This window comes from Dermacentor albipictus, chromosome 1 (genome assembly GCF_038994185.2).
Source record: "Dermacentor albipictus isolate Rhodes 1998 colony chromosome 1, USDA_Dalb.pri_finalv2, whole genome shotgun sequence".
NCBI lineage: Eukaryota > Metazoa > Arthropoda > Arachnida > Ixodida > Ixodidae > Dermacentor > Dermacentor albipictus.
The window spans coordinates 179,818,052-179,845,549 of record NC_091821.1 but is presented as its reverse complement, the minus strand read 5'-3'; the positions used below and the strand labels follow the sequence as shown (position 1 = coordinate 179,845,549).

The 27,498-nt window shown below is 40.8% G+C and overlaps 1 protein-coding gene and 1 long non-coding RNA gene across 4 annotated transcripts in view; one reads left to right on the top strand and one right to left on the bottom strand.

Moving 5' to 3' along the window:
* Positions 1–2,136, top strand: part of LOC139052995 (aldehyde dehydrogenase, mitochondrial-like) — a 32,912-nt gene extending 30,776 nt beyond the window's left edge. For all 3 annotated transcript variants that reach the window (XM_070530137.1, XM_070530131.1, XM_070530140.1), the window contains exons 9-12: positions 296–621; positions 1,045–1,119; positions 1,240–1,279; positions 1,904–2,136. In XM_070530137.1, the coding sequence (XP_070386238.1) occupies positions 296–621; positions 1,045–1,119; positions 1,240–1,279; positions 1,904–1,936 (474 nt within the window). In that variant the 3' untranslated portion in view covers positions 1,937–2,136. The remainder of the gene's footprint in view (positions 1–295; positions 622–1,044; positions 1,120–1,239; positions 1,280–1,903) is intronic.
* LOC139053007 (uncharacterized) lies at positions 504–27,414 on the bottom strand. Its single transcript, XR_011510164.1, has 3 exons — positions 27,281–27,414; positions 1,023–1,215; positions 504–639 (listed from the first exon to the last, which is right to left on the bottom strand). It is a non-coding gene; the product is annotated as an uncharacterized lncRNA (long non-coding RNA).
* Positions 27,415–27,498: the final 84 nt, after the last annotated feature.

Genomic DNA, 27,498 nt, shown 5'->3' with positions numbered 1-27,498 from the left:
TAAAAGTGGTGGCTAGCTCTCCTTGTACGGATCTATTGCCGCTTAAACGAAGTTTACAGCGTACTTACAAGACACTGTAAAAGAGACAGAGCATGGATGTTTCGTATCCATGGGTCATCCCAGGACTGTAGAACACTTCAATGGTCATAATGGTCTGCGTTCTACAAGAAAGGCATCTTACACATTGAGTGTTTCTCAGTTCAAGCTACCAGAATTATTGTATTTTGCACCACCTTCTCAAGCAAAAGGCAGTAATGTGAAGAGTTTATTGGTTTTTTCAAATTTCTGTCCCTAGATTGACAAAGAACAGTACACTAAGATCTTAGACCTACTGAAGTCGGGCAAGGAGCAAGGAGCCAAGGTGGAGTGTGGTGGAGATGCTGTTCCTGGAAGCCGGGGGCTGTTCATCCAGCCAACAGTGTTTTCGGATGTGCAAGATGATATGCGCATCGCAAAAGAGGAAATTTTTGGGCCTGTTCAGCAGATCCTAAAGTTCAAAACACTTGAGGAAGTGATTGAGCGCTGTAACAACACCACTTACGGACTCGGCTCTGGAGTTCTGACCAAGGACATTGACAAGGCAATGATGTTTGCTCAGGGTGTTCAGGCTGGTTCTGTTTGGTAAGCACAGTCTTTTCACTGCAAAAGTAAAATTAGACTGATTTACATGTCGAACGCTTACTCACTGTGTCTTTGTTGCAGACTGAGATTCTCTATGCCCTCCTGCACCTCCTACCCACTGTAACAACTTACCAACTCTCACAGAAACAGTGCATTGTAGTCTTCTAAAGCAAGAAGTGGTTTACAGTGTAATCATAACTAGTTAAATGATTATTTCTGTTAATAAAATATGCACAGCTGTAACCAGCACTGCAATTCACTGCTGTTACTTGTTAACATTCACCAGCACCGTTCCACTCAGCTGAATAAAGTCAGCTGCATATTGCAGTGCAAGTAGTCTGGAACAAGAGAGGCTATGTATCTTGCTAGATTGATTGTGTGGTACATGTGTATGTGCAAACCTTTTGATTTTGCACCGTTCAGGATCAACTGCTATGACGCAACAACACCACAGACCCCGTTTGGTGGCTTCAAGATGTCTGGACAGGGCCGTGAACTGTAAGCAACTTTGTAATTGTGGCCAATTTATAATGAATCCTTTCTGACTTGTCCAACTTGTAGTCATTCCTTGTAGTTGTAAGCCAAGCTTGCAAGCTGAAAAGAGAAAATTTGTTTCAGTGGGTACGCTGGAATCAATGAATATGTTGAAATAAAAACGGTGAGTACTGCATTTATGTTTTCCTGCATAAAGGGTAACTTTTTAGGCTAAACACATTAGTAATGCGGTCAATCTTGGTGTTATACCATGTGTGGGGTCAAGAAGTATGGAGTGGAAAATGATGGGATGATCCAAGCCCGCGAGGAACAATGTTTAGCTTGTCTGCAACTACATGTGCTTAAAGCAATAGGTTATCTTCAACGGATGACTAACGTGCCAGATGATCCAGGTGCTTTGAAGTTCACATTTATACATAGATTGCAACAGGTGCATGCAAATTATGCAGCTGTGAATGATATAGCTGGATATTTGTGCTTTAGTACTTTTGGTTTTTGCTGCAATAGTCATACTCCTACTATAATAAAGCATAACCACCCTATGCGCTATTTTACCAGATCTGAATTTCACAGTATCAGTGCTCATTGCAATGAGCTTTGGCTACTGATGTCGCCACCGCTATTAGTAACTAGCAGATGCTATTTGAAAATACCCCAAAAACCATGGACAAGTTTACAAAAAACAGTAGTTTTCGCCAGCAGCTGCATTTGCATTTTATGCTTCCGTTAAAGGGAGTCCTTACAATTGTTATTACTTATGCTAATGCCAGTTTTTGTGTACTTTCAGATTACAATGCAGGTTCCACAGAAAAATTCTTAAGCTTCCAAGACCTGACAAGCTTCTAATTGATTCAATGTAGAGAGGTGTTCCTTCAAAGTCACAAGAAACTTTATGTTGATGTCTGTGGTAAAGACATAATTAAAAATTTGGGTCAGCACATTTGCTCTGAGTTCACCCAAGTTCTGCAATCTGTTTGTGCTTGTCTATAGTTTTTGAATAAATGTGAATGACTGGCTTGATGATTGTTGGTTTTTGTGGTCTAAGTATGGGAGGAGGAGACAAATGAGAAGGAGAACTCCCTCCTATTTTTCTCGTTTAGAAAATGTTGCATGTTAAATCTGAGCACCCCAAGACAGAAACATACAATTGTAAGCACCTTGCTTGTATGCAAAAAATGGCTGTTAACAGTTCTTGAGATTGCGTTGTGGCTGTCTTTTAAAAATGTTGCACCACAAACAGTATCAAGAAAACATTTTATGGGATACTAAAGCAGCAGCAACAGCTGCTCAGGTGGCCAATGCGGAGGTTTCAGTCTCAATGCCGAATTGTTACAAAACAGAACAGGAGTGACTGTAGTGTGATGATAGGTAGTGGCTTAGTTGGCCAATTTTTTTCTTGCCTTTAAAGTTAACATTTATGTTAAACAGTTTTAATTTCTGTGTAATAAAATATTGTACGTATCTTTGAAATATTGCTTGGTTTGCTTGAAATATGAAAACTCGCCCTGCTAATTGAAAGATTTACTTAGGTTCGAGAAGGTTGAGTAGCAAAAGTGTGGCTGAAATGAACTTCCCACTTTTTCAATCTCACTTTTGGCAACTTTAGTGCATGTGCAGCAATATTTCCACAAAGCAATGTCTCTAGAAAGGCAACCCATAAGGTTTTCCAAAAAGAAAGCAAGGGTACCCACATAGTATGGGGATACACATGTTCCATTACTATGTGCATGGTTAACTTTTCAGGCATCTGTACTGATTTCTTACCCTTTCTGACCAAAATGTAGCAATCGTATGTCTACAAGGTGATGACGTGTGGATTTTGCTCCTGGCACCACATATTCCATCAAGCTGTCTGGTCAATGTGAGTGTTCCCAATAGCAGGCAAAGAGCATTGTCATACAGCAGCAGCAGAATTCACGCATTAATAAATTACCAGTGCACCATCATCATCATCATCATTAGCCTATCTTTATGTCCACTGCAGGACAAAGGCCTCTCCCAGCGATCTCCAATTACCCCTGTCTTGCACTAGCTGAATTCAACTTGTACCTGCAAATTTCCTAATTTTATCACCCCACCCAATTTTCTACCGTCCTCGACTGCCCTTCCTTTCCCTCTAATGGTCTACCAGTCACTTGCTCTACACGTTACATGGCCTGCCCCTGCAGCTACATTTTTTTCTCTTAAAGTCAACTAGAATATTGGCTACTCTCATTTGCTCTCTGATCCACATCGCTCTCTTCTTCTCTCTTAACATTATGCCAAACATTTTTCGTTTCATTGTTCTTTGCATGGTCCTTAACTTGTTCTCGAGCTTCTTTGTTAAGCTCCAAATTTCTGCCCCATATATTAGCACCGGCAGAATGCAATGATTGTACACTTTTTAAAAACAGTGGTAAGCTCCCAGCCAAGATTTGGTAATGCCTGCCATATGCACTCCAACCCATTTTTATTCTAAATTTCCTTCTCATGAGCACCGTCCCCTGTGCGTAATTAACCTAGATAATCATACTTCCGCACAGACTCAAGAGACTGACTGGGCATTACCTTTACTTTCCACATAATAATCTCACTCTTCCACTTTCTCAGGTAAGGTCCTCAATCATTTGTTGCAATTCATCCCCAGTGTTGCTGAATGTCATCTGCAAACCGAAGGTTGTCGTGATATTCTCCATTGATCCTCACTCCTAAGCCGTCCCAGTCTAATAGCTTGAATACTTCTAATAGAAGCATGCATTGAATAGCATTGGAGAGATTGTGTCTCCATGCCTGACCCATTTCTTGATAGGTAATTTTCTACTTTTTTTGTGGAGAAACAAGGTAGCTGTGGAATCTTCGTAGATTTTCCCAAGATATTCACGTATGCCTGCTGTACTCCTTGATTATGCAATGCTTCCATGACTGCTGGTATCTCTACTGTATCAAATGCCTTTTCATAACCTATGAAAGCCATTATAGAGAGGTTTATTATACTCTACAGATTTCTCTATTTCCTAATTGACATGGACACGATCCATTGTAGTAAATCCCTTCCTAAAGCCAGCCTCTTCTCTTGGTTGATTGAAGTGTTGACCTGATTCTGTTGGTGTTACGTAGGGCTATGTAATTTGCAAATAAGGAGTACTTGTTAAGACTGTAGGAGTGTATGATTACTTAACATCTCTGGATATAGGAGCTAGGAGGAGGCCAAGAGGCCAATAGCAACCGAGGGCAAGAACAAAAGACAATGGAAGAATTTTTTTTATTAATGGGACTTCTGTTTTTTACAAGTTTAAGATGAAAGAAAAATGAAAGACTATGCTACACAAAGAATGCTACATAAAAAATTTCGTTATACTGAAGTTATAATATTGAGGTGTAACTGCAACTGCCTTTCCATTGGCCACTACAGGTAGCACAATGTGTGTAGTGCAGGGGGACCCTGATGACAGGGACGTAACCAAGGGGGGAGCTTATGGGGCTTCTAAGCTTATATAACTTTTGATAGGCAGTCATGCAGACGTTATCTATATGTTGGTTCCATGTCAATTTTGCTCGTATTCCTGTATTCTCATCAGCAAAACCACTTATATGGGGAACTGATCATGATAAGTGCTCATGAGCATTTTAAAGAACAGCCTTGAACCCTACTCATGTACTGGTAAAATGTATAGATGCAGTGAAATTGAAACAGAAGGCAAAATAGCAAACATGATGCAGTATTTGTCAGACAATTATGTCAGCAATCTTTGCATAAAACAATTTACTTAGAGCATACTAGCACTACAAAGTACCCATCTTTCTTGTTAGGCATACATTACCACAAGCTCTTTAAATGTGGTCACAAGAGAGATGCTGGCTTTAATGAGGAACTATAAAGGTTAAAGGCAGCCATGAAAATGTATTAAGAACTAATGCAATGCATTTACTCAGTTCAGAGAGCTTCCAAAGTTGCCATAAGGCCTTGATAGCTGTGGATGAGGGAACAGTTGTAGTCCAATTGGAGTACGAGAAATGAACATTAAGATTGAAACAAGTAACAACTTGTAATGCAATTAAAAAATCTTGCTATACCTTTAAAGACAGTGAAATGAAATTAGTGTGACAATTTCCTTTTCCTTTTACTTCATTTAGGTTCAACATACTTATTTTAGTAACACAAAAAAGCAGAGGCGTGAAGCACATAAGAAAGATGCTAGTCTGTTTTTATATTCTGCCTTCTCTAAATTCAAAGTTCAGTAAAGTTAACTTAGAAAGCTACAGTGAAGCCATTGCATCTGCCTGTATGGTGTATAACAGCAGCAATCGCCAGCCTAACTGCTTGGGTTTACAGTGCCTTATTTGTATTGTATACCTTTTAAGTGCTGAGCTATTGGAAGATTGATTAAGGTGGCCAACATGCTGAACCAGTAGTTTACTGAGTAAAATACACGGAGAAGGGTGGAAAGATAGGACAGAGCACAGGGGATGTATTCCGTGTCCACCTAGTGGAAATGTCCATTTCATCCGCTGCTGAAGTTCTGATTGGCTGGGCTGGGGTATGCACGAGAAGGAGACATGCTCCCCCAGCTAATTCAGCAGAAGAGGATATGGAAATGTCCACAAGATGAATGCTTACAAAGCTATTTAATAAAGTACTTCTGCAACCAACATGCCTGCTATGCCATCCTTGCTTTCAATGTCTGTCTTAGTAAAAGTGTGAAAGAACCAGGTTTGTGCATGAAAAGTTTTCCTCAGGGTGTGTGCCTTGAAGCCCATAGTGGTAATCACAGGAAACGGGGGTGGATCCAGAGTAGCACCAAAGGGCAAGCCTTCATCGAAACAAATATGGAGGGAAGTGACTGCATGCTCAAACTTGTCAGCTCACAAGTTAGCCAAGACCAAGTGATGTCAGAAGCTGATGAAGCCTACATGGTTAATGTATAACCGTTTAGGCCAAAATTATTTAGATACTTTTTATGAGGACTATGTATTTACTGGAAATCTCAAAATAATTATGTTAGTGCAGAATACCTTCCACTAGATGTGACGTCCTTGAAAGAATGAAAATGTTTGAGTTGTACTTGTGTAGTGCATGAAGTTACTTTAAAAAAAAAATCTCAGCAATGGAAACAAAATGCAAAGAGTAGTATTCGAAATAAATTGCCACCTCTTTAGTGCTAGATGAATTCAAATAATAATAATAATAATAAGCAAATGAAGATCGGGCATACAAGATAGATGCTTCGGCTCCCACTTGAAAGCCTTGTTCGCAAAGATTGTGAAGAAAGCTCCAGTTGAACCAGTTCTTATTTTTCATTTTTATGGTTAGCATCTAATTTTAAACTACTTACCGTGCCTCTTTTGACCAAACCAGGCAGGCTGCCGTCAAACTCTTCACTACTTCAATGCAAATAATTGGAGGTTGGCAAATACATTTTTCTAATAGGAATAGTAGGTAACGAATAGTCAAACACTGATGCATACAGTTACAGCAGGTATATTTATCTTGGAATTAAGCACCATGCTTATATTGTCTAGTAAAAAAAGGACAGCTATCAAGGAAGATTAGGATTATTTTTAAGCAAAAGCAATTATACTTCACATACTTGAAGCAGATGTAGTGCTTCTCAAGAATCACGTCCAAACTGCGCACACTAAAACATTAAGCTGGGATATTCAAAAAGACAAGTACATGTTTTGCTCGCCAAGTGACTTTTAATGTGCTCAATTATGTAAAGTGTGCTATTATATGATTAATGTAATTTGCTAATGTAAAGAAAGAACAAGCCAAGATCTCTTGCTTCATATATATGCGCTGAATCAAGAAAGTAATTAAGGAAGAACACCAGAAATAAACACAAATATTTGTGTGCTTTCTGGCATAAAATAATTCTCATGTAAGCCACATAACATGCTTTCCAAAGCATCCCCTACCTTAACTTACAGCTGCATCACATGAAGGCACTTTCTAAGAACACGCATGCTTCATGATCATTCACTGTGTTAGTGACTCCCACTGAAGTAGACAGAACATATCTGGGCATTACATTCAATAGCTGATGTAAAGTGAAAAGACTGCTGCTTGTACGTATGAATTGAACCAAGTGAATATGAAATATAAGTTCTCAAACTTCTAGTAGTAAGTGTGGCAGCACTTAAGAAGAACATATTGCAACTAAAAATTGCAACACATGATGAAATAACTGAAATAGCTAGGGAGAGTTTAATAGACCAATAAACAGGAAACTGCAAATTCCCAACATTTCTGAATACTTTTCTTCACATGTACTCACCATATAAGTATGACTTCCCTTAATGCTCGAACCTCTGCCTTAATTTCATAATTCCCCATTCTCGCTGCTTCGCTCATGCTGATTGACATCTAGCACAAAGGTTGGCAAAAGTACCTGAGCATGTGCATGTGTTGTGAGGCAAGCTGCCCACATCTGGTAGCCGCATGCCAATTTCTCAGAGTAGATTAAAGGGAAGCCTTGAGGGTAAACCATAGAGAAGACGGATACCTTGGTTCAATGATAACTGAAAACACCAACATGGAAAATTTGCACAGCCCACAGAATCAGCAGAATTGACATAGTTTGGAAAAACTGAAAAGATGCATTATGATATTTATGTTACACAGGTTCCAGTCAAGTTGAAGATTTTCACTGTCTAATAAACTTATAAGAGAATACATGACCAGCAATACTGTATGGAACCAAAACAATTTTAATAAAGTCACCTAGAAGTCAGGATGGAGAAGTGACTGAATTGAGGATGCTAAAATGGATGAAGTGGAGGCAGATTGTGAAGACAGGTCTTAAAAAATTAACATTCAACACACACTTAAGTTGGCAAAGATTGGACTCAATGTTCAAGAAGAAATTGACTAAGATAATTGATTGGTATACATACGTACATGAGAGAGCAGCAACAATACAGCAGAGATAACTGTCATGCAAGAGGAAAGGATGCCAGTCTAAAAATTAACATTTGATCAGAAGAATGGTTATGCATGGGCTCAGGCTCACGCACAATTCTGTATGGTACGCATGATGTCAGAGCTGCATCGCATAAAGAACTGTGGCCTTACATGCCTCGATTATGAAATGATGTGGGCCAAGAGTGGAACAAGGATAGCATCAAGAGGGGGCCTCCTCCAAAAGGAGAATGGTAGGGAAACAGGGCGAGAGAGATTTTCTACGCAACAGATACAGAGTCATATGAGTCATAGTCATAGAAACCATGACCTAAGGAGCTGTACAACAAGGTATATAGATTCAAATCTCTATGCAGTTAAGCCTCGGTATAACGAAATTCTCGATATAGCGAAGTATTTAACTTTTCATAACCTCTTCTCCATAGAACACCATGCATTTAGAGCCTGAATATAAAGAAGTGTGTTTGTATGCAATTTCAATTCTGCTGCAGAGGAGTGCCAAGACACTCAATGGTAATTAACTTCCGCGGACGCAGATAGTCAAATGATTGAATTACAAGCGGCTGCTTGCAACCGCACCTCTCAAACTGCGTGCAGCGCGACAAGAACAATAGCTTGGAGCCGCGTTATGTTCCGTATAAATTAAGTCCAAGTGCGATCAGATCCTATCGCGCCCCGCGCACTTGTGCTTTAGGTGCGAGTGAAAGAGTGCGAGGGTGAGACAAGAAAGATGGTGGCTTCGTAAGTGCGGCCTTCCCACGCGAGCAATGGCAAAGTGGGGAAGGAAAGCGAGCTCGCGGTAACGCGATCAAGCGCGCGCGAGGGGGCGGAGTGGGGGGGTAAGTTGGCGCGCGTCTCAGCCATGACTGCGCGTGGCTGTAAACGCGGCTGAGCGCATACGCAGCCGCGCACCCTGCTCTAGAGGTAATCTGCTGCGTGTGGAAAGAGCGGGCATGCCAAGACGGCGTGGCATCATGTAAGCTGCTTTCTCGCACGTTTAGTATTGAAGGTTGCGCAATCTCGAGTTTTGATGACCCGTTGGAACGAGAAGCAGACGAAGCATTCGCTCCCAGCTGCCGGCGCTTTTCATGATAGCGTCGTCGCAATGCGACCGGGTGACGCTTTGGGGGCGGAGTGCACGCGAAAGCATATGGCGTCACTTAATTCGTACGTACCGCTGATGTGAAGATATCAACGTGGCATGAAACGGTATCATTCATCGCCGACTCCTATTTTCGTCAAAATAAAATGTTTTCCCATTCAAACTTGCTTTTTTTATTGCCCAATAATTCGGAAAATTGCATGGCCTCTTTCCATGCAACAAAAATCGATCGGCGACTGTACTCATTTGCATAACAGATCGAATTTCAATACAAGGAAATTTCTATATAACGAAGCGAATTGCCGATTTTACCTACTTTGTTATATCAAAGTTTAAGTGTATAACGAAATTTCCTGTTCTTTACACGGGGGCGGCATGTGGGCTTGTTCGTTGATCATCATGGAACAGCATGTAGTGTAGCGCAGCAAAAACAAGAACACAAGAAGAAATGAAACACAGACACAAGCGCCTAATTATGTCTGTGTTTTGCTTTTTCTTGTGTCCTTGTTTTCGTTGCATTACACTACATGACATTCAATACTTTCACTGTCACATTCATGAGCACTGAAAACCTAGAATCAACTAATATCTTGCCCGATTTGCCATAATTAAAAAGAAAAATGTGGGTATAGTAGGTCCAATTGAGTTCTGGTGATTTTAGTATCACTGACATATAGCTTTTAAGAATGTTTAATCATTTCTTCTGTTAAGGCAGAGTACATGCTCAACTTCTACAATAAGTGTGAACGTAGGCAAAAACGACATTTTTGGCTCTTGCATCAATTTTATGGCATGTTGCGTGATGTAATCAAGTGGTTTCAATTTGATGAAGTTCTCGATTTAACAAATAATACCTCACATCCCAATAAAATTTATTAACTAGACTTACTGTACTTTATAACCAAAGTACTGTATAACTATAAGCAGCTACAGCCGCCATGAGTGGCGAGCAGAATTGAAATGAAATTGCTTTAGTCGAAACACGCCGAGCGCTGCTGCTAAAGTACGCGCCACATGCATTCGGCGACTGCGGGAACCGCGGTACCACACGCAGTTATTCAAAGCAGCACATAAAAGTGCCGCGGACTCAATTTGGTTAGTAAATGCATTTGGAACCAGTCTTTCCATTACTCAATTGATATATCAGCCACACACTCGCATGGCACGGCCACGTGGCAAACGCGGCCATGCGGACGCTTCACTATGCACGGATCGGCTGGTTGCAATATTGGGGCACTCTGTTTTAAGCACAGCAATATTGGGGCGCATGTTTAAAGCACAGCGGTTTTTGCCTATCGCGTGATCGTTGCGGGTGCTCCATGGCTGAGTGTACTGCATGGTACAGAATTGGCCCCAGTACCAAAAGTACACAGGTAGGGTGGTCCGTGTAGATGAAGCATGAACGCGAGCTCAACATAACCACGTCGTCATTATTCTGTAGCGATTATTTATGCGAAAGCGTCAAATGGCCCATTGAGCAAAAAAGCCGGCGTCTGTCGTCTCAGCGAAACAGCACCTCAAATCTCATTGGCTGCGACCACGTCACAAGCGCACCTCGACGAAACAGAGCAGGTGAAAGGGTACATCTGCTGTCGCTATAGTGCACAAGGTGTTGCGTGAGGGGAGAGGGTGTTCTTGCTTAGTTCTTAGTTCTTGCGTTGAATGGATGCTTTTAGCGTTTTAAATTCTGCTACTTTGTGCCACTGCCTCCTTCTCCTGAATAAGCTAACTTAATATTGATCCACATGCAATCACTAAAATTCACTGAATGCTTTCTTCATGACTAAACACAATTTTTATGCTAACAACTCCAATTCACAAATCTGTCTTTTGTCACTTCTGGCATGCCACAATGCTGAGTGTTTAGGCCCTTGATTTTTCTCATTTTAGATCTCGCAAAGAACTTAACGTAGAAAACTAAACTTTCTGTTGATGACTGTGCTTTGTCGTGAAACAACCAAACTCTGGCAGGTCCGTTTCTGTTCAAACAGACTAAACAAATGGCCCACTGAGTAAAAAAGGCAGCGTCTATCGTCTCAGCGAAATGGAACCTCAAATGTCATTGGTTGTGACCACATTGCGAGCGTGCCTCTACGGAGCAGAGCGGGTGAAAGGGTACATCTGCCGTCGCTCTAACGCGCCAAATGTTGCGTGAGGGGAGAGGGCGCCGCCGCAATGCCACGTCATACTTGCTCTCGCAAGCGGGCGCAAAGTCCATATCTCCCCCCCCTTCCCCCCCCCCCCCCCCCGCTGGGCTTAGCTGCTGCACATGCCCAGTGGGGCAATGTCTCCACTAAATGTCTCTCCGGAGTGCCATCACTAGTTAAAAACCTAACATCAGTACCCTAGCAAAAAAACTGATAGAAATTTCTATAGTCTCTTAGGAATATGTATAGGTTATACAGGTCCTTCTAAGAGTGATATATATTCCTACCTGCACCCATAGAACTCTTTACCAGACTGGCAGGCGGCAGATAGATCTCACTGTGCTGCCTACAAGCCCATATAGCATGATGTACGTATCAATCTTTTAAACCCAGATAGAGATCATCATATGACATACAGAAATCTGATTGAGGCACTGATAAAGCATGTTAGAAATAGCACACATGCCAGTGCCCACACGCCTGAAGAGACGTTTTTAAAATGAACTGAATATACAACCCTGAATGCATTGCCTGTCACGTGAACAGATTAACAAACACAGTTGGGATATTGGAGTATCAAATAAATATGAAGTGTGTAAACTGTGAAATTATCAAAACTTTTTACAGCTTGTATGCAGATATATTATCCTAAACATGTTTCAACATAAATTAAAGCACACGTTTTCAAAGCACAGCAGCGTTACTTAGCCTATGAAACTACATTGGGGAAGTTGCATGAGAAAAGTATCATGTACATCTTTGTAGCAGGTTGCTCCAGTTCTTTTAATACAAAATTACGTTTACAAATTTTGCGAGACGGATGTGCAACATTTAATGCATATCCAAAACAGGATTACTGTCATCATCATCATCATTATATTTATGTCCACTGCAGGACGAAAGCCTCTCCCTGCAATCTCTAATTACCCCTGTCCTGCGCCAACCGATTCCAACTAGCACCCGCAAATTTCCTAATTTTGGCGCATCACCTAGTCTTCTGCCATCCTCTACTGCACTTCCCTTCTCTTGGTACCCATTCTGTCACCCTAATGGTCCAATGGTTATCTAATCTGCGCATTACATGACCTGCCTAGCGCCATTTTTTTCTGTTAATGTCTATTAGAATATAATCTATACCCGTTTGCTCTCTTGTCCAAACTGCTCTCTTTCTGTCTCTTAAAGTCATACTTAGCATTCTTCGTTCCATCCCTCTTTGCACGGCCCTTAACTTGTTCTCAAGCTTCTTTGTCAGTCTCCAAATCTCTGCGCCATATGTCAGCACCCATAAAATGCACTGATTGTATACTTTACTTTTCAATGATAACGGTAAGCTCCCAGTCAGGAGCTCACAATGTCTGCCTTATGCGATCCAGCCCATTTTTATTCTTCTGTGAATTTCCTTCTCATGGTCAGGGTTTCCTGTGATTAGTTGACCTGGGTAGACGTACACCTTCACAGACTCTAGAGGCTGACTAGCGATCTTGAACTCTTGTTCCTTTGCCCGGTTATTTATCATTATCTTTGTCTTCTGCATATTAATCTTCAGCCCCACTCTTACACTCTCCCTGTTAAGGTCCTCAATTATTTGTTGTAACTCGTCCGCAGTGTTCCTGAATAGAACAATGTCATCGGCAAACTGAATGTTGCTTAGGTGTTCGCCGTCGATCCCTACTCCTAAACCTTCCCAGTTTAATAGCTTGAATACTTCTTCCAAGCACGCAGTGAATAGCACTGCAGAGATTGTGTCTACTTGTCTGACTCCTTTCTTCATAGGTATCTTCCTACTGTTGTAATAAAGTTTATTTACAAAAGCAAAACAAAGCACTTTCAAGACTGTGGATACTAACTGTAGCTCTAACATGTCCGGCTGAGTTTGTGAATGCCATGAATTAGACACTACCAACGTGATTTCATTAAAGCTACTTTCTGGGCTAGTTAGTGCATACTTGATTTGAAAATTAAAACAACACTAATGCATCCATCCACAAAGGAACAAGGACAAGACACAAGCAACATGACTACAAACATGACTAGGGTTTATTTTACACTCCACTATCTAAAGAATAAGCAAGCAACTTTAGCCACATTTAAACAAACACATAAGAGGAAGAACACAGACTGAAGTACCAACTTCACCATGCCCATTTGTGCTCACAGATGCTGTATAGAACACCAGGTCTAATTGGCATATGCTTTTATAATATTACAACTTCATATGAAGCTATTTTCTCTAGACTATGCATTTTTGCATTCATCCCAAAAGTGTTGTGATATGTGACAGAACACAAGTTAGCTTGTGCAAAAAGAACAAACTGGCATGGCACACTGACAGGAAGCAAGGAAACAGGACAAGCATCGCTATTGGTACAAGATCTACAGCAATATATCAGAACATGACAATACAGCAATATTATTTAAGCAAAAGTGAGTGCAGATCTGAGAACTTATTCAAGTAAGATCATGGATTTACCATTTTTAAAACCACATAATCATGAACAAAAACAGCTAAACATCAGTGCACATATTGCAAAATCAGAAGACACAATTCTTCACTGGGTGCTAGTTCAACCACCGCACCTCGATATGTGTAAAAGTAGTTTAACCTGTGTAGCCTTCAGCATGCGAAAGCAAAGAAGACTATCAGAACAGGCTTCATATATAGTGTTTGGAGTCTTTGATTCAAACCGTAATACACTGTTAAAATAAAATTTCAGAGTTTGCTTGTTTCATTCAGAAAAGATAGTGTCTTAGTCATGCTGCCCCAGTTAACGGATAAACTTGCACCGGCTACTTTGAGTCAAAGGAGTAATTAAAGTGAGGCAGACAGATGCATGGTGTGAAAATGATGCTGTTGTATCAAGTAGCATAACTGCTCACTTAACATTCAGCTGCTTTCCATGCCTCTGCATACAGACTGAGAAGCTTTACCTCTTCACCATCTGCTAGTGAAGCACTGTTTGTTCACTGTGATCACCCACTCAAGGCAGTCACGTGGTTTAGTAGGGCCCTTCGCTACATGTAAGGACACCGACTCGTAACTGTGCATAAGTCCTGTAAAATATTGTCATTTTTTGGCTAGTGCAGCTGTTCATCAGCAGCTGCATCACTACTGCCAACATGCAGACCATGCAATTCCCCAAGCACTTAATCAACAAGAGTACAATAATGAAGAGTGGCAAATTGGGCTAGCTGGTTCATTAGGAAAACAAGAAGCTAACGCAAGAAAAAATAAACACTCTAGAATTTTGATGGCTCTGGCTTGGTTAATATATTCAAACTTCAAAAAGCTGATTATTACAGAATGCCATAAAGTGTGGTGCACTGTTACCAACTGTTTTTTTTTAAGCTATAACCTGTTATTACCAGACATTCATGTACCATAGCTGAAGACATACTGTTCATCGTTGCCATGTCTTGAGCATCGGAATTAGTCTCTTTCATAAAGGTTTCGTATTATCCATTCAGAAATATTGTTGTCTATTTCTATAAACACATAAAGGCGCATAACTTCGCTGGGTGTTACGTAAACTAGTGGCTCCTCTCTTCTGACGCAGACTGAAAGGTGCTTTGCATGGAGAATTTCAACAGGAAATAGTTTCTTGCATTTCAGAATTATACAAGAATTCACTCCAGTAAGAATTCTACAAATGAGAGAAAACGCACTTGAGAAGCTGACAAATGCACTGTTTTTAGTCTTTATAGTTCAAGTGTACTGGAGAGAGTGGAATGTTTGTTGGTTGATGACCATTCGCTAATATTCAGTGACACTTGTTGAGTCACAGCCACGGTTGTGGACTACAGCCTGTTTTTCACTTTCATCCAAGTTCAGGCACAGCTTTCCAGTGCTTAACAAAACTGTCTGCTGACCAGCTCTCCTCTCCTGTACACCAAAAAAACTCACTGCTTCTGGTGAAACATTTAAACTAGCTTTAGCTGCCTATAACTTTCGAGCAAGTACATAACATTCCAATATTTGTAAAGGAACATCATTAGCTCCGCTGACCGATTTCACAAGAAGTTCATTTCCGCCTTCAAATACAAATGAAGAATGCGACCAATGAGGTCCTAGTTTAGCCGCACATTTAGGAAGATGCAGGATTTGGTGTACATTGTATGTCATTGCACCCAATCCAAACAAAGACTGTGCTCTCACAACAAACTCCGAGAGAAGATCAGATGATCTCATTATGGTCATCTGAAGTGACGGTGTGTCTAGTAGAAGTATATAGACACCCTCCACAAGCAAACTGGAATGTCTGACATACTTATCTGGCAAAAAGCCATGAAGGCATGGTAATGAATAATGAAGAACCCACCACTTCCATTCACTAGCTCTCCAGATTGTGAAGTCTAACAATCTTTGTGGTGTACGTGTGAACCAATTCGGTGGCTTGATTGCCAATAACTTCCTGTTCAAAGAGGCTAAACTTTGTTGTGAACCAATATAAACAGCTTTTCTCTTTTAAATGTGATCATATTTTTATTCTTTTTAAGCTGTTGTATGGTGTATATTTGTTCCAACAATCCTTCCTTTCTGAATGCTGGGCTTCATATTTGATTTATATGCATTGTCTTTTCTGATAATATAAATGCATTATTTCTTACTCATTTTTTGGGCAAATGAGGAAGCTTGCTTCTCCTTGAAGCACATTACACCTATACAACACACATAGATACTGATAGACTATAGATCTGGCAAACTAATATGAATACACTATTACAATAATAAAAAGAATACACTAGTAGAGTTGTGCAAGCAGAATAGCACAGATACGGCCAGAATAGAACTAAAAGTAATTTTATGAGTGTATCAGTTGTATCGTTTCATTATGCAATAGAAACAAACTGATATAATTTTTATTAGGTTGCCCTATCAGATTTTTCGCTAGTGATCTTTCAGTGTAAATGCATATCAACTTTTTGACTAATGCTAATAACTGAACACATGGCTTTTTTTGCTGCAAGTTTTCTTGGACTCCCGCTTCCCTTAAACTTATGCTGTATAATATGCTTGCAAGATAAAAACTGGAGTATGCTTCATCAATCCGGGATACACCGACAAAACACACAACTCTCATATTTAGTTGAAGCCATACAAAACCAACCTGTACATTTTATTGTAGCCGCTTATTCCCATACCGCAAGCATATCAACAATTACAACTTGCCTTGATTGGCCAGGCTTGTCAACAAAAAAACTTACCCATTTATTTCACAAATTCTCTATTGAAACATGTTATTACCTCCTTGTATCTCATTGAGAATGAACTACAACCTCAAGGTACAGGTGCCAACTTGCCAAACCAATCTTTACTATTCCTGTAAAAGGCAGCCTCAGAACACACACACGCACACACATACACACACATATATATCAATGAGCTACAAGGAGGTAATAAAAACATGTTTCAATTGAGAATTTGTGAAATAAACAGGCAAGTTTTCTTGTTGCCTAGCCAATCAAGGCAACTTTTAATTGTTGATATGCTTGTGGCATGGGAATAAGCAGCTACAATAAAATGTACAGGTTGGTTTTTTATGGCTTCAACTAAATATGAGAGTTGTGTTTTTTGTAGGTATATCCCGAATTGATGAAGCATACTCCAGTTTTGATCTTACAAGCATATTACACAGTATAAGTTTAAGGGAAGCAGGAGTCCCAAGAAAACTTGCAGCACAAAAAGCCATGTGTTCAGTTATTAGCATTACTCAGAAAGTTGATATGCATTTGCATTGAAAGATTATTAGTAATATGATTACCTATGTACAAGGTGCTTAATAAGAACAGAGCGTTTAATTTTGTAGGTAAATGTGTTAAAAGGACTAGTCATGATGTGAAAATCTCTTCAGTTTACTCTTACCACCTCACCTTACCACCATTTTACCTTTAAACACACACACACACACACACACACACACACACACACACACACACACACACACACACACACACACACACACACACACACACACACACACACACACACACACACACACACACACACACACACACACACACACACACACACACACACACACACACACACACACACACACACACACCAGTGGCGTAGCCAGAAATTTTGTGCGGGGGGGGCTACGCCACAGGCCCCATGTATATATATATATATATATATATATATATATATATATATATATATATATATATATATATATATATATGGGGCCAGTGGCGTAGCCAGAAATTTTGTTGTTGCATTTAAAAGAAAAAAGTTTAATTCTAATGACTACTGCTTTCAAATTTGGTGGTCAATTATGTATTAAAAATTGGCCAAATCGAACATTTTCAGAAAACGAAGCTATCAAGTTTAAAACTCCGTGACTCAACAATTAAACATGATATCGCAATTCTGTGAATTGCATCTAATAGTACATCTACAGCGGACAAAATGGATATGTTACACATGAATCTCAAAAAAATTTAGTATTGTGGAAATACGGCTTGTGCAGAACCCTTGTACACAACGTAATCAATTCACGTAAGATACAAATTGACATAGCAAACTTGCCCGCTTTGACTGTTATAATAGATGCCGTTTACAGAACCACAATGTCTGTTATTCATGCATAGCTATTAGTTTGTAAACGTCGTGCTTCTATATTTTCAAACTTTCGAATTTTTCAAAATATTTTAAACAACATTCAGGCCCTAAATCGAAGTTGTGTTTCCAACAGAACTAGAATTTAACTTTCTCTCTCAAATGCAACGAATTTCAATAAAAGCGATTAGCAGGATTATCTAAGAAAAGGGTTTCTGCGTTTTACAAGTATCTGAATAGGCCGCGTCGGATTGGGCCCTAGATAAAGCTTCCTCTTAAACAATTTGTCAAGGGATCAAATCCATGAATAACTGCATTGTCATTGCCAAAGATGCTGCAAACGAATTCTTGAACGCTACGCACAGTCAAAACAATAAAATATGTATTCTTTCATAAAAGAATATACTCGTATGTGCCAAAAGTATTGCCAAAATAACTGATATCAATGCTTCCATATTTTTGTCTATTTAAGTAAAGAAAATATCACACGAACTTTAGAACTATATCAGTTCGAAACCAGGAAAGCAGTGCATGCCACTGATATGAAGAATTAAAAGGCAATGAACTGAACAATTTGAGGACAAATATGTTAATGAAACTTTGTCATGCAAGAACCTTGCTTACATTCTTGTATATATGCAATGGCCAGTGAAAAATCTCAATGACGCTGTAATTTGTTTTAATGTATTACGCAGAAGCAGCTGTCACCGGTCGTGTATCGTGAGTAATTGCACCGAAATCAGTCGCAACAGAGGGCACGTATAAAAAGCAGGAATTCTGCAAGATATACGAGGGCAAGTCAAATAAATGTGAGCCAACAACGGGGTACTTCTTTTAAAGGTAGTCTTCATGAGAATTCAGACATTTGTCCCATTGACTAACGAGTCGCGTGATTCCCGTCTTATAAAACTCCTTGGGTTCCTGCTTCAAAAAGTCTGTATCTGGTTCCGTTGAGCTGTTTTTTCGGTTGCCCCAAAATGTAGAAGTCGCAAGGTGACAGGTCTGAGCTGTATGGCGGATGCTGCAGGGTTTCCCACTTGAACTTTGCCAGTTTTGTATTAACCACATAAGCGACGTGGGGACAGGCATTGTCGTGGAACAAAATGACCCCATTCGTCAATTTTCCACGTTGTTCGTTCTTGATTGCGACACACTGCCGTTCTGGCGTTTCACAATATCGGAAACAATTGATAGCCTCTCAAGATTTAGCAAATTCTATCAGTAATGGACCCTGACGACCGAAATAAAAGTCAACAACACCTTTCCAGCGGAAATGATGGCCTTTGCGTTCTTTGGGCGTGGTAAATGTTTCCACTGTAAGCTTTGCCGTCGTGTTTCAGGCTCGTAGTAGTGGCACCAAGGTTCGTCCCCGATCACAACTGCAAACATGAAGTCGTCATCCTCATTGTGATACCCGGTCAGATGAGTCAAGGCAGCGCGAAACTACTCCGTCTTCTCGCTATGGATCAAAATCTTGGGGATCCATTGCGCACCAAAGAGCCGATAACCGAGAAGCTCATGAATTAAGGCGTGAACCGAACCGTGACTGATGTTCAGACGGTCTGCCAGTTCATCGATGCTTATCCTCCGTTCTTGTTTCATCAGCTCATGAACCTTTGAAATTGTGTGGGGGGTGATTGCACGATGGTTTTGGCCCGGTCTTGCAATGTCTTTACAACGTCCTTTAAACCGTTTGCTCCAACGCTTCGCAGTGGTCAATGAAATGCCGTGTTCAACGTAAACGGCAGCCATACGGCGATTAATTTCTGTTTCGGAAATACCTTTAGCTGTCAAAAACTTCGCGACACCGAGCTGTTCAACTTTTGAAGTGTCCATTATGTGACGCAACCATATTCAACCCAGTGTATGAGAGCATTAAAGAACATTTATCTTCACACCTGCGTGTCACTTTTGTAAATGAGACATGCCGTTCTCCTACGCGCATGCCTCGCAGATAATGAACCGAACCATTATTGCGTGGTTAGGGTAGGCGCGCTTTCATTTGACTCGCCCTCGTACACTAGAAATGCAAAGATACAATGGGATATACAAATGTGAAAATACGGCTTGATAAATAACAAAAAAGTGTCACTGGAAACATAGTTCAGTGCATGTATACACAAAACATCGCAACAAGATATTTAAGTATACGTGTAAGTCTCCAATGAGTCTATGTATGTAAGAAAAAGTAACTGTATGTAATGCGTCAAACAAGGCAAATAAACATGTTGCACAATCATAGATTCACAGAATCCTAGATTCCGCCCCCATTCCATCCACTCCCCCCGATGTATTGCGTGCGACGGAAGGCGGCGCGCTTGCTCCCCGCTTTTCTCCTTTGCGCATACAAGACTGAGCCACCATCGTCGGCTCACCCATTCCACCTCCCCCCCTACGCTTTCATTCGCACATGCAGCATGCAGTGCGTGGTCACGATTTTATCACCCTTGGACTTTATACGAAACATGAGGGCGACGGCGACGGCAGGAATGCGCCTGGAGTGTCCATGTAATTGCTTTCGCAATAATACAATAAACGTATCCGGCAACTAAAGCGTCCCGTCGCCCATTACTTTCCGCAAAAGAAGTATCAAAATCTAACTTTCACCATGCGACAATTCGCTGCGCCGCAACAATATATTTTTTTTCTGTGAGGCGGAGGCACCGAAATGGAAAAAAAAAACGCATAGGAAAGTATGTTGGCCAGAATCGAATGCCTACATCGGGCACCTAATGGGGCTACAGAATTAATACCGAAGAAAACATGAGATGATTGGCCCACTGAGAACCATACGCATATTGCTCAGTATCCTACACCGGCGAAACAAGACTTTCCGGAAAGGTTCCGTTCAAGGAACGCGGTGCAATCCTTCGAGTCCCCACAGTGATGGCGGCGAGCGACCATTGTTTTTTTTTTCTCGTCTGCTAGCCAGAAAGCTTCCAAAACTCTGTCAGGTGAAAATCCGCTCGGCCAGAGCAAACCGAACGCCCACGGAAGTGCACCGCGCGGTGGTCGGGGCCGTACGAGAAAAACATATGCGCTCTGGCTCGCTCTGGCAGCCCACGGGTAGGGTAGCGAGAACAAAAAAAATTGAAGAGGCTCAATGTGTTCTCGGCGAATAAAAGTCAAAGTAGAAAAAAATAAATAAGAACGTAGTTACTTAGGCTGGCTTTAGTGTCTTGACATGGTTGTTCTGGCGTATACGTTAAAAAAGTGTTGATATTTTTTTATTTGACATGACGGCACAAATGAACCACCCCAACACATCGTCTCATTGGACCTCGCTGCGTGCTTTGTCAACTCGTCTGCTAGTGTGTTGATTTGGCTTGTCCCGTTGTATGTTCCGATGTAAGACTTTAGAAAAGTCAATGGACCTTTGGCGTCAAATGTTTATAACAACATTAAATCAACAAAGTTCCGCAATTGAAAATTTAAAGCACAACTTTGGAAATGTCAATGCACGTTTCACATCAAGAGCTTATGAGATTTATACCCATAAAGTTCCGCAATTGATATCCATGCGCTCCATAGATTCCGTGACCTCAGTGAGATGCCGCGGCGAGCCCGCTCACCATCAAAGCGCCCTTGAAACTTGGTGCTCGGATGGGACTGCTTGGCGTTATGTGACTGCCGGTGTATGGGCGTTGCCACGAAATCCTGCCCGAGTTCGCAATCTTCGCGGTTAGATGTCTTTTCGAGCGTCAAAAAGACATTCTAGACAAAATCCAGAGTGATTTCCGGCGCCGGGGGTCGCTTTGGTCGGCGGTGCATGGACAGCACGAAAAAATTTCGGGGGGGGCTGAAGCCCCATAAGCCCCCCCCCTGGCTACGCCCCTGACACACACACACACACACACACACACACACACACACACACACACACACACACACACACACACACACACACACACACACACACACACACACACACACACACACACACACACACACACACACACACACACAAACACACACACACACACACACACACACACACACACACACAAGATAGAAAATTGGGCAAGTTGTTGAAGCTTCATGGCAGCTACTGCATGACAGATGCCGACAAAAGTAACAGAACGGGCAGGATACAGCACTATCAAATGAAGTTTGATAGTGCTGTATCCGGCTCTCTAGCATATGCAGATACATACCAAAACAACCTTCACATCACCGAATGCACATGTTTTGACGGCAACACACATTTCACGGCTGATTAATCAATGTAAAAAAACAATTACTAAGGCACAATGCAACTCAGTGGCTTTACTTAAAATCTAACACGGCAACCTCGCTGTCTCACAACGAGATGGATGGCTGGCTAACACATAGTGAGCCTTTCTTTCTAATGTGATAAGCCTCCATTAATTCATGTGAGAGCTTTTCACAGTGTGTGAACAGCAGAATAGTACTTTCAAAATCTGGATGACGCCCAATGCTGCAACAATGCACAGAAAGGTGTGGATGCACAAAAACCCTTCAAAAAACTATGATACTTCCTTAGTCGAATGTTTAAGCACCTTCCAGTCTGACTGATATATATTTTGTAGGCTTCAAGAAAAAGGAATCGAATAAACAACATTTCGTGTGCAAGAGACAAACTGTATGCTGTATTTCACTTTGCAGTCCTCCCTGCTGAGACACCCGTTGTGAAGATTGTGCTTGTTTATTGCTTCACATATTCCCTTCAGCTTATCTTTAAATTAAAACCCAATCCTCTCCTGGAACTTAGAAGCCACCTTTTTCTGCCTGTGCGACAATTAATAGAGAGGATAATGGCAACTTTGTTCCGCTCTTGCTCCTTAAGCTTCTACCATCCTGGTCGCACCTTAAGTTCCTTAATTAACGTGCTTCAAGATAAAGAAACCACTGAAACTGAATAACCTGCCTCATTAAGCCTTGTCACCAGATTTCTTACACTTTCAAGGATAAGGTGAGGATAGCTCTTGGTTGAGGCATCTCCAATTGCGTGAGTGGCAAAACTGTACCTAATAAGTTTTGAATGGCTAGACCTATAATCAAGAAGGAGCTTAGAAATTCTCAACTGATATCCCCAGCATACATGAGCTCACATAAAAGTAAGCCTGACATAAGAAGTTGCAGCACATTTTTTTTCTGGAACTTCTAAAGTGAAGTTGAAACCTTGCTATTGTTCTCTAAATAGCTTCAGTACTACGATGACAGCTCTGTGAAAGTTATCATTTGCTCATGAAAAACAAATAATCATCCACGTATCTGAAAATTTTAAGAGCAAGCCCACTCAGGTTTTGATTATCTTCTGGTCAACATAACTTAAAATATTACTGAGCACTGGTGCAACACCGGAACCTATGCAGATGCCAGCATTCTGGACACATATTTTACTTTCCCACCAGACCAAAATTGACCTTAAATAGAAATCAAGAAACTCCAGAAAGTTTGCAACAAGAATTTTACACCTTTCAGCAAATTCCAGCTAACCTGCTTGCTTGTGTATGCAGTCCTTAACAAACTGCAAGAGACGTGCCTGCGGTAAAGAATTGTATAAATCTTCTGCATCTATACTAAAGCCTGCCCATTTTCCCAGAGTATGCTCCTGCAGGAAGTGTAAAACAGTCTGAGAGCTGGCAGCAAGGAATTGGTCGTTGATTCCCAGCCTGTCAAGGTGTGTCTGCAGAAATTCTGAAACATGAAGCCATGATTTATATTCCGACACAATGGTTCTGAAATGGATTCCCTAAGCTTGTGTGTTTTGCACTGAAGAAGGCGCATAAAAGAAAACCTTTTTCCACCTTAACATCATTTGAGACTGTTGTCAAACCATACTGATTCAACTTCGTGACAGCTCAACATTTTATGTCAGCTATATTGGTAGAAATTTCATTAAAATTGATGTCAGTGGCTGACACACCCTCCTCCGGAAAAGTGCTTTCCAACATGACAACACAATGCCCTTTTTCGTCTCCAAGAAACCTCCAAGTTTCTGCCCCATACGTTAGCTCAGGTAGAAGGCAATGATTCTATGCTTGATTGTACAAAATTATATATATATATATATATATATATATATATATATATATATATATATATATATATATATATATATATATATATATATATATATATATATATATATATAACTTTGTATTCACCATCCAGGGCCAGGGAACAAGAGAAGCCAGACACCGCTGACCAATTTCTGACTAAAAGAATTAATTTTTGACCTTATACATCTTGTTTTTACTGCAGTCCCTCACCTCCATCCAGGTTCCCAACATTTATATCTAAAAAGCTTGTCTATCACCACATACAGGGTCTGTCCTGGAAGTAATGTCAGTAAATTTATTGTGATGTGACTGTATGTCAGAACGATCTAGCTAGTTGAAACTAGTAGTGACGGAATCTAGCTAAGCAGCGGTCCGTCAGTCAGTGTGCTCCGAACATCGGAGAGTGTCAGACGGGCCCGTCCGTGAGCTGTTTTTTATTCTTGTGCAAGTGAAAATGCAGCGCTCATTAGAACAAAGATTTGCGATCAAGTTTTCTGTGAAACTTGGCAATACCGCTGCGGAAACTTTTACTATGCTCAAGACTGCTTATAAAGAACATGCCTGGTCAGATTGGCAAGTGTTTCGGTGGCACAAGGCCTTTCGGAAGGCCGGAAAGAGGGCGACGACAAGGACTGCGCTGGATGGCCATCCACGACCACTACGACTGACAATGTAACACGAGCGAGAGAACTGCTGAACTCAGACCAACAATTAAGTGTTCGTTTAATGGCCGACATGTTAAACGTTTCGAAAACTCAAGTTCATGAAATTGTTACAAACAATATCAGCATGCGGAAGGCGTGCACAAAAATGGTTCAAAAAGTGCTCACTGACAACAAAAAGTCACGCCGCGTTGAAACATGCCAAGAAAATCTCAACATGTGCAAACGTGAGCGAAAATTTTTTGACAACGTGATTACAGAAGATGAGACTTGGGTATCTGAATATTCAATTCAATTCAATTCAGTCTTTATTTTTCTCTTGGACAGAGAAGGAGACAGGACTAAAATCTCGTAAGCTTGACAGAGGTCCTGCCCCCTTTATCAACTTGGCAGTGCAGTACACAGACAGATTTTCAATTTTCCAAATAAACACTGAAACAAAATAACAAAACACTTTGTAAAAACAGCGCTATGCATTGCAGCACAAACATAGGTATTAGAAAAACAAATAAGTGGTCATGGGGAAACGAAAAAAAATAATAACAGGTATAGGTTTAAACTGAGTGCAACATTACGTAATCTTGCTAAGAAAAAATCACTTAATAACATCACTCGAATGCTGAAAGGGGTCAAACAATTGTTTGTTTAATTTATTTAATAATACTGGGACAGTATAAGAAAGAGACTGCTCTGTATAGTATGCCCTAGGCGTCGGCACTAACCAAATTTCTTTATGTCTAGTCTGCAGGATATGCGTGTTTTTCTCAAGTTTTGCCAGATAACTAATGTAATGTTCATCACTATGTGAAGAGCGTTTATAGATCATTAAAAGTCTATAATTGTATAAACTATAGATTGGTAGGATTTCATAATTTAAAAACAAGTCATGTGTGGGGGAACAATAAGGAACACCAGCAATACATCTTACAGCTCTTTTTTGAAGAAGGTGAAGCTTGGATAAATTTGTGACATAAATATGACCTGGAGACCAAAAGGCAATCATCTGAGTGGCACACACACTCGTCCCCTCCCCAGAAGAAAGCCAGGATGAGCAAATCAAAGATCAAGATTATGCTCATTGTTTTTTTTTTTTGACATCCACGGACTGGTTCATCATGAATTTGAAGAACCTGGAACCACTGTGAACTCCAAATTTTATGTGGATGTCCTTGAAAGACTAAAACGCAGGGTTCAACGTATCCGGCCGGACATTGCACACAACTGGAAGTTGCACCACGATAATGTGCTGGCCCACAGTGCCTTCATCGTCACCGACTACCTGGTTAATGCATTGGGGCCAACGATCCCCCAGCTCCCGTACAGCTCGGGCTTGGCTCCCCCCTGACTTTTTTCTGTTTCCATGCCTCAAAACACCCCTGAAAGGCAATCATTTTGGGACAGCGGACGTGATTAAAGCAGCTAGCACCACAGCATTAAAGGCCATTCCAGAGGAGGACTACCGCAACGCATTCGAGAGCTGGAAGTCTCGCTGGAGCCGATGTATTGACGCAAAAGGAGAGTATTTTGAAGATTTTAAAACTTTTTGTAACAACAAATTCAATAAATGATTTTTAATCGCCTTACTGACATTACTCTCAGGACAGACCCTGTACATGCACCTTGAAGGTATGTATGTGGAAAGCATTTCAACCTCGAGATCTGCTTGCTTTTCTGGCGTGGAATAAAACGGCCTTTGTCCTTAAACCACTTACTTTTAAATTATTCCGTTTGGTTCATTTTTCTAACTTCTGCAGAGTTGCATTCACAACTTTCATAGTTAACCGGCTCCGTTTTCATTCTTGCTTCCTAAAATATGCCCTCCTGTCATGCATAATTTGGAAGGCCTTCTGTATTGCATTTCAAGACTATCAGTGCAATGTTGCATGAAGAAACCTATTCTTGGAGTGAATTATTGTTCAGCTTGATATCATGATACTGCTGCATGGTTGTTATTTAACTCTGCAAGAGAATGGTCCTGCCATCCTACCAAGAGTGCATTTCATGGGTATTACTCTCTTTCTTTTGACATTAGTTTATGAGGCTCACAGATATGTATCTGTGTCAACAATAACAATTGACATCTAATTTTGTGCAACATGCACTACATTTAATCAGATAAAAGTTGCATGTTTTGTCTCTTGGACCAGTCTGCTCAGTGGTAGGAGGTCGAGACCACAAATGAGAATGGCTGGCCAAGATCTGTGGTGTATGTCCCGTGTTATGCATCTGACAAGATTTCATGGTGGCAAGAAATGTCGGACCTGATGTGATCTTTCTAATTATTGTGCACAGAGTTATCAGCATGATAATATCTTTAATGCTATAAAGAGTACCTCCAGCAAGCAGTATATATGCTTATGCCTTTTTGTCGCTTATGGCAACAAAATCCAACATCCTTTGAAACATGCTCACTTGCTGTCTGATGCACAAAATGAAGATCGCTGCCTTCTCTAAATTTATTAGCAACAAGAAAGCCACTCTGGAAGCAATTATATACATACACAGCAACACACACTAAAACCTACAAAAGGGAGAAAAAACACAAACTAGGCTAACAGTAAAAGAAATCTGACACCCAACAAGTGTTACATGTTACTCAAGTATGCACATTCAACCTGAATTAGAGAGATAGATGGTCGACTCCCGCACTCCTGTGCATGCATGTGGATATGTTAAGCCTCAGCTACTCTTTCTATATCATAACTGTCCCCATGTTTGTGAAATCTGGTGTACAACTGCAAGAACAATGATGGCTGGACAGGTGGTTTACCTTTCAGTGAGTTCTATAAGGAGGATGCATCAACTCTTCCAGCCAATGTACACATTACCACATGAAAGCAGCAGCTTATCCCTTTTTGCGACATCGGGACAACCCTTGTCCCACCTGCAAGGCTGTAGCAAAACGACGATTGTGAGAACTGCGAGAGAGCTGGGTTTGTTTGAGACAACTGGCGCCATCTAAGAGAGATGTGTTTAACTATTTTATGC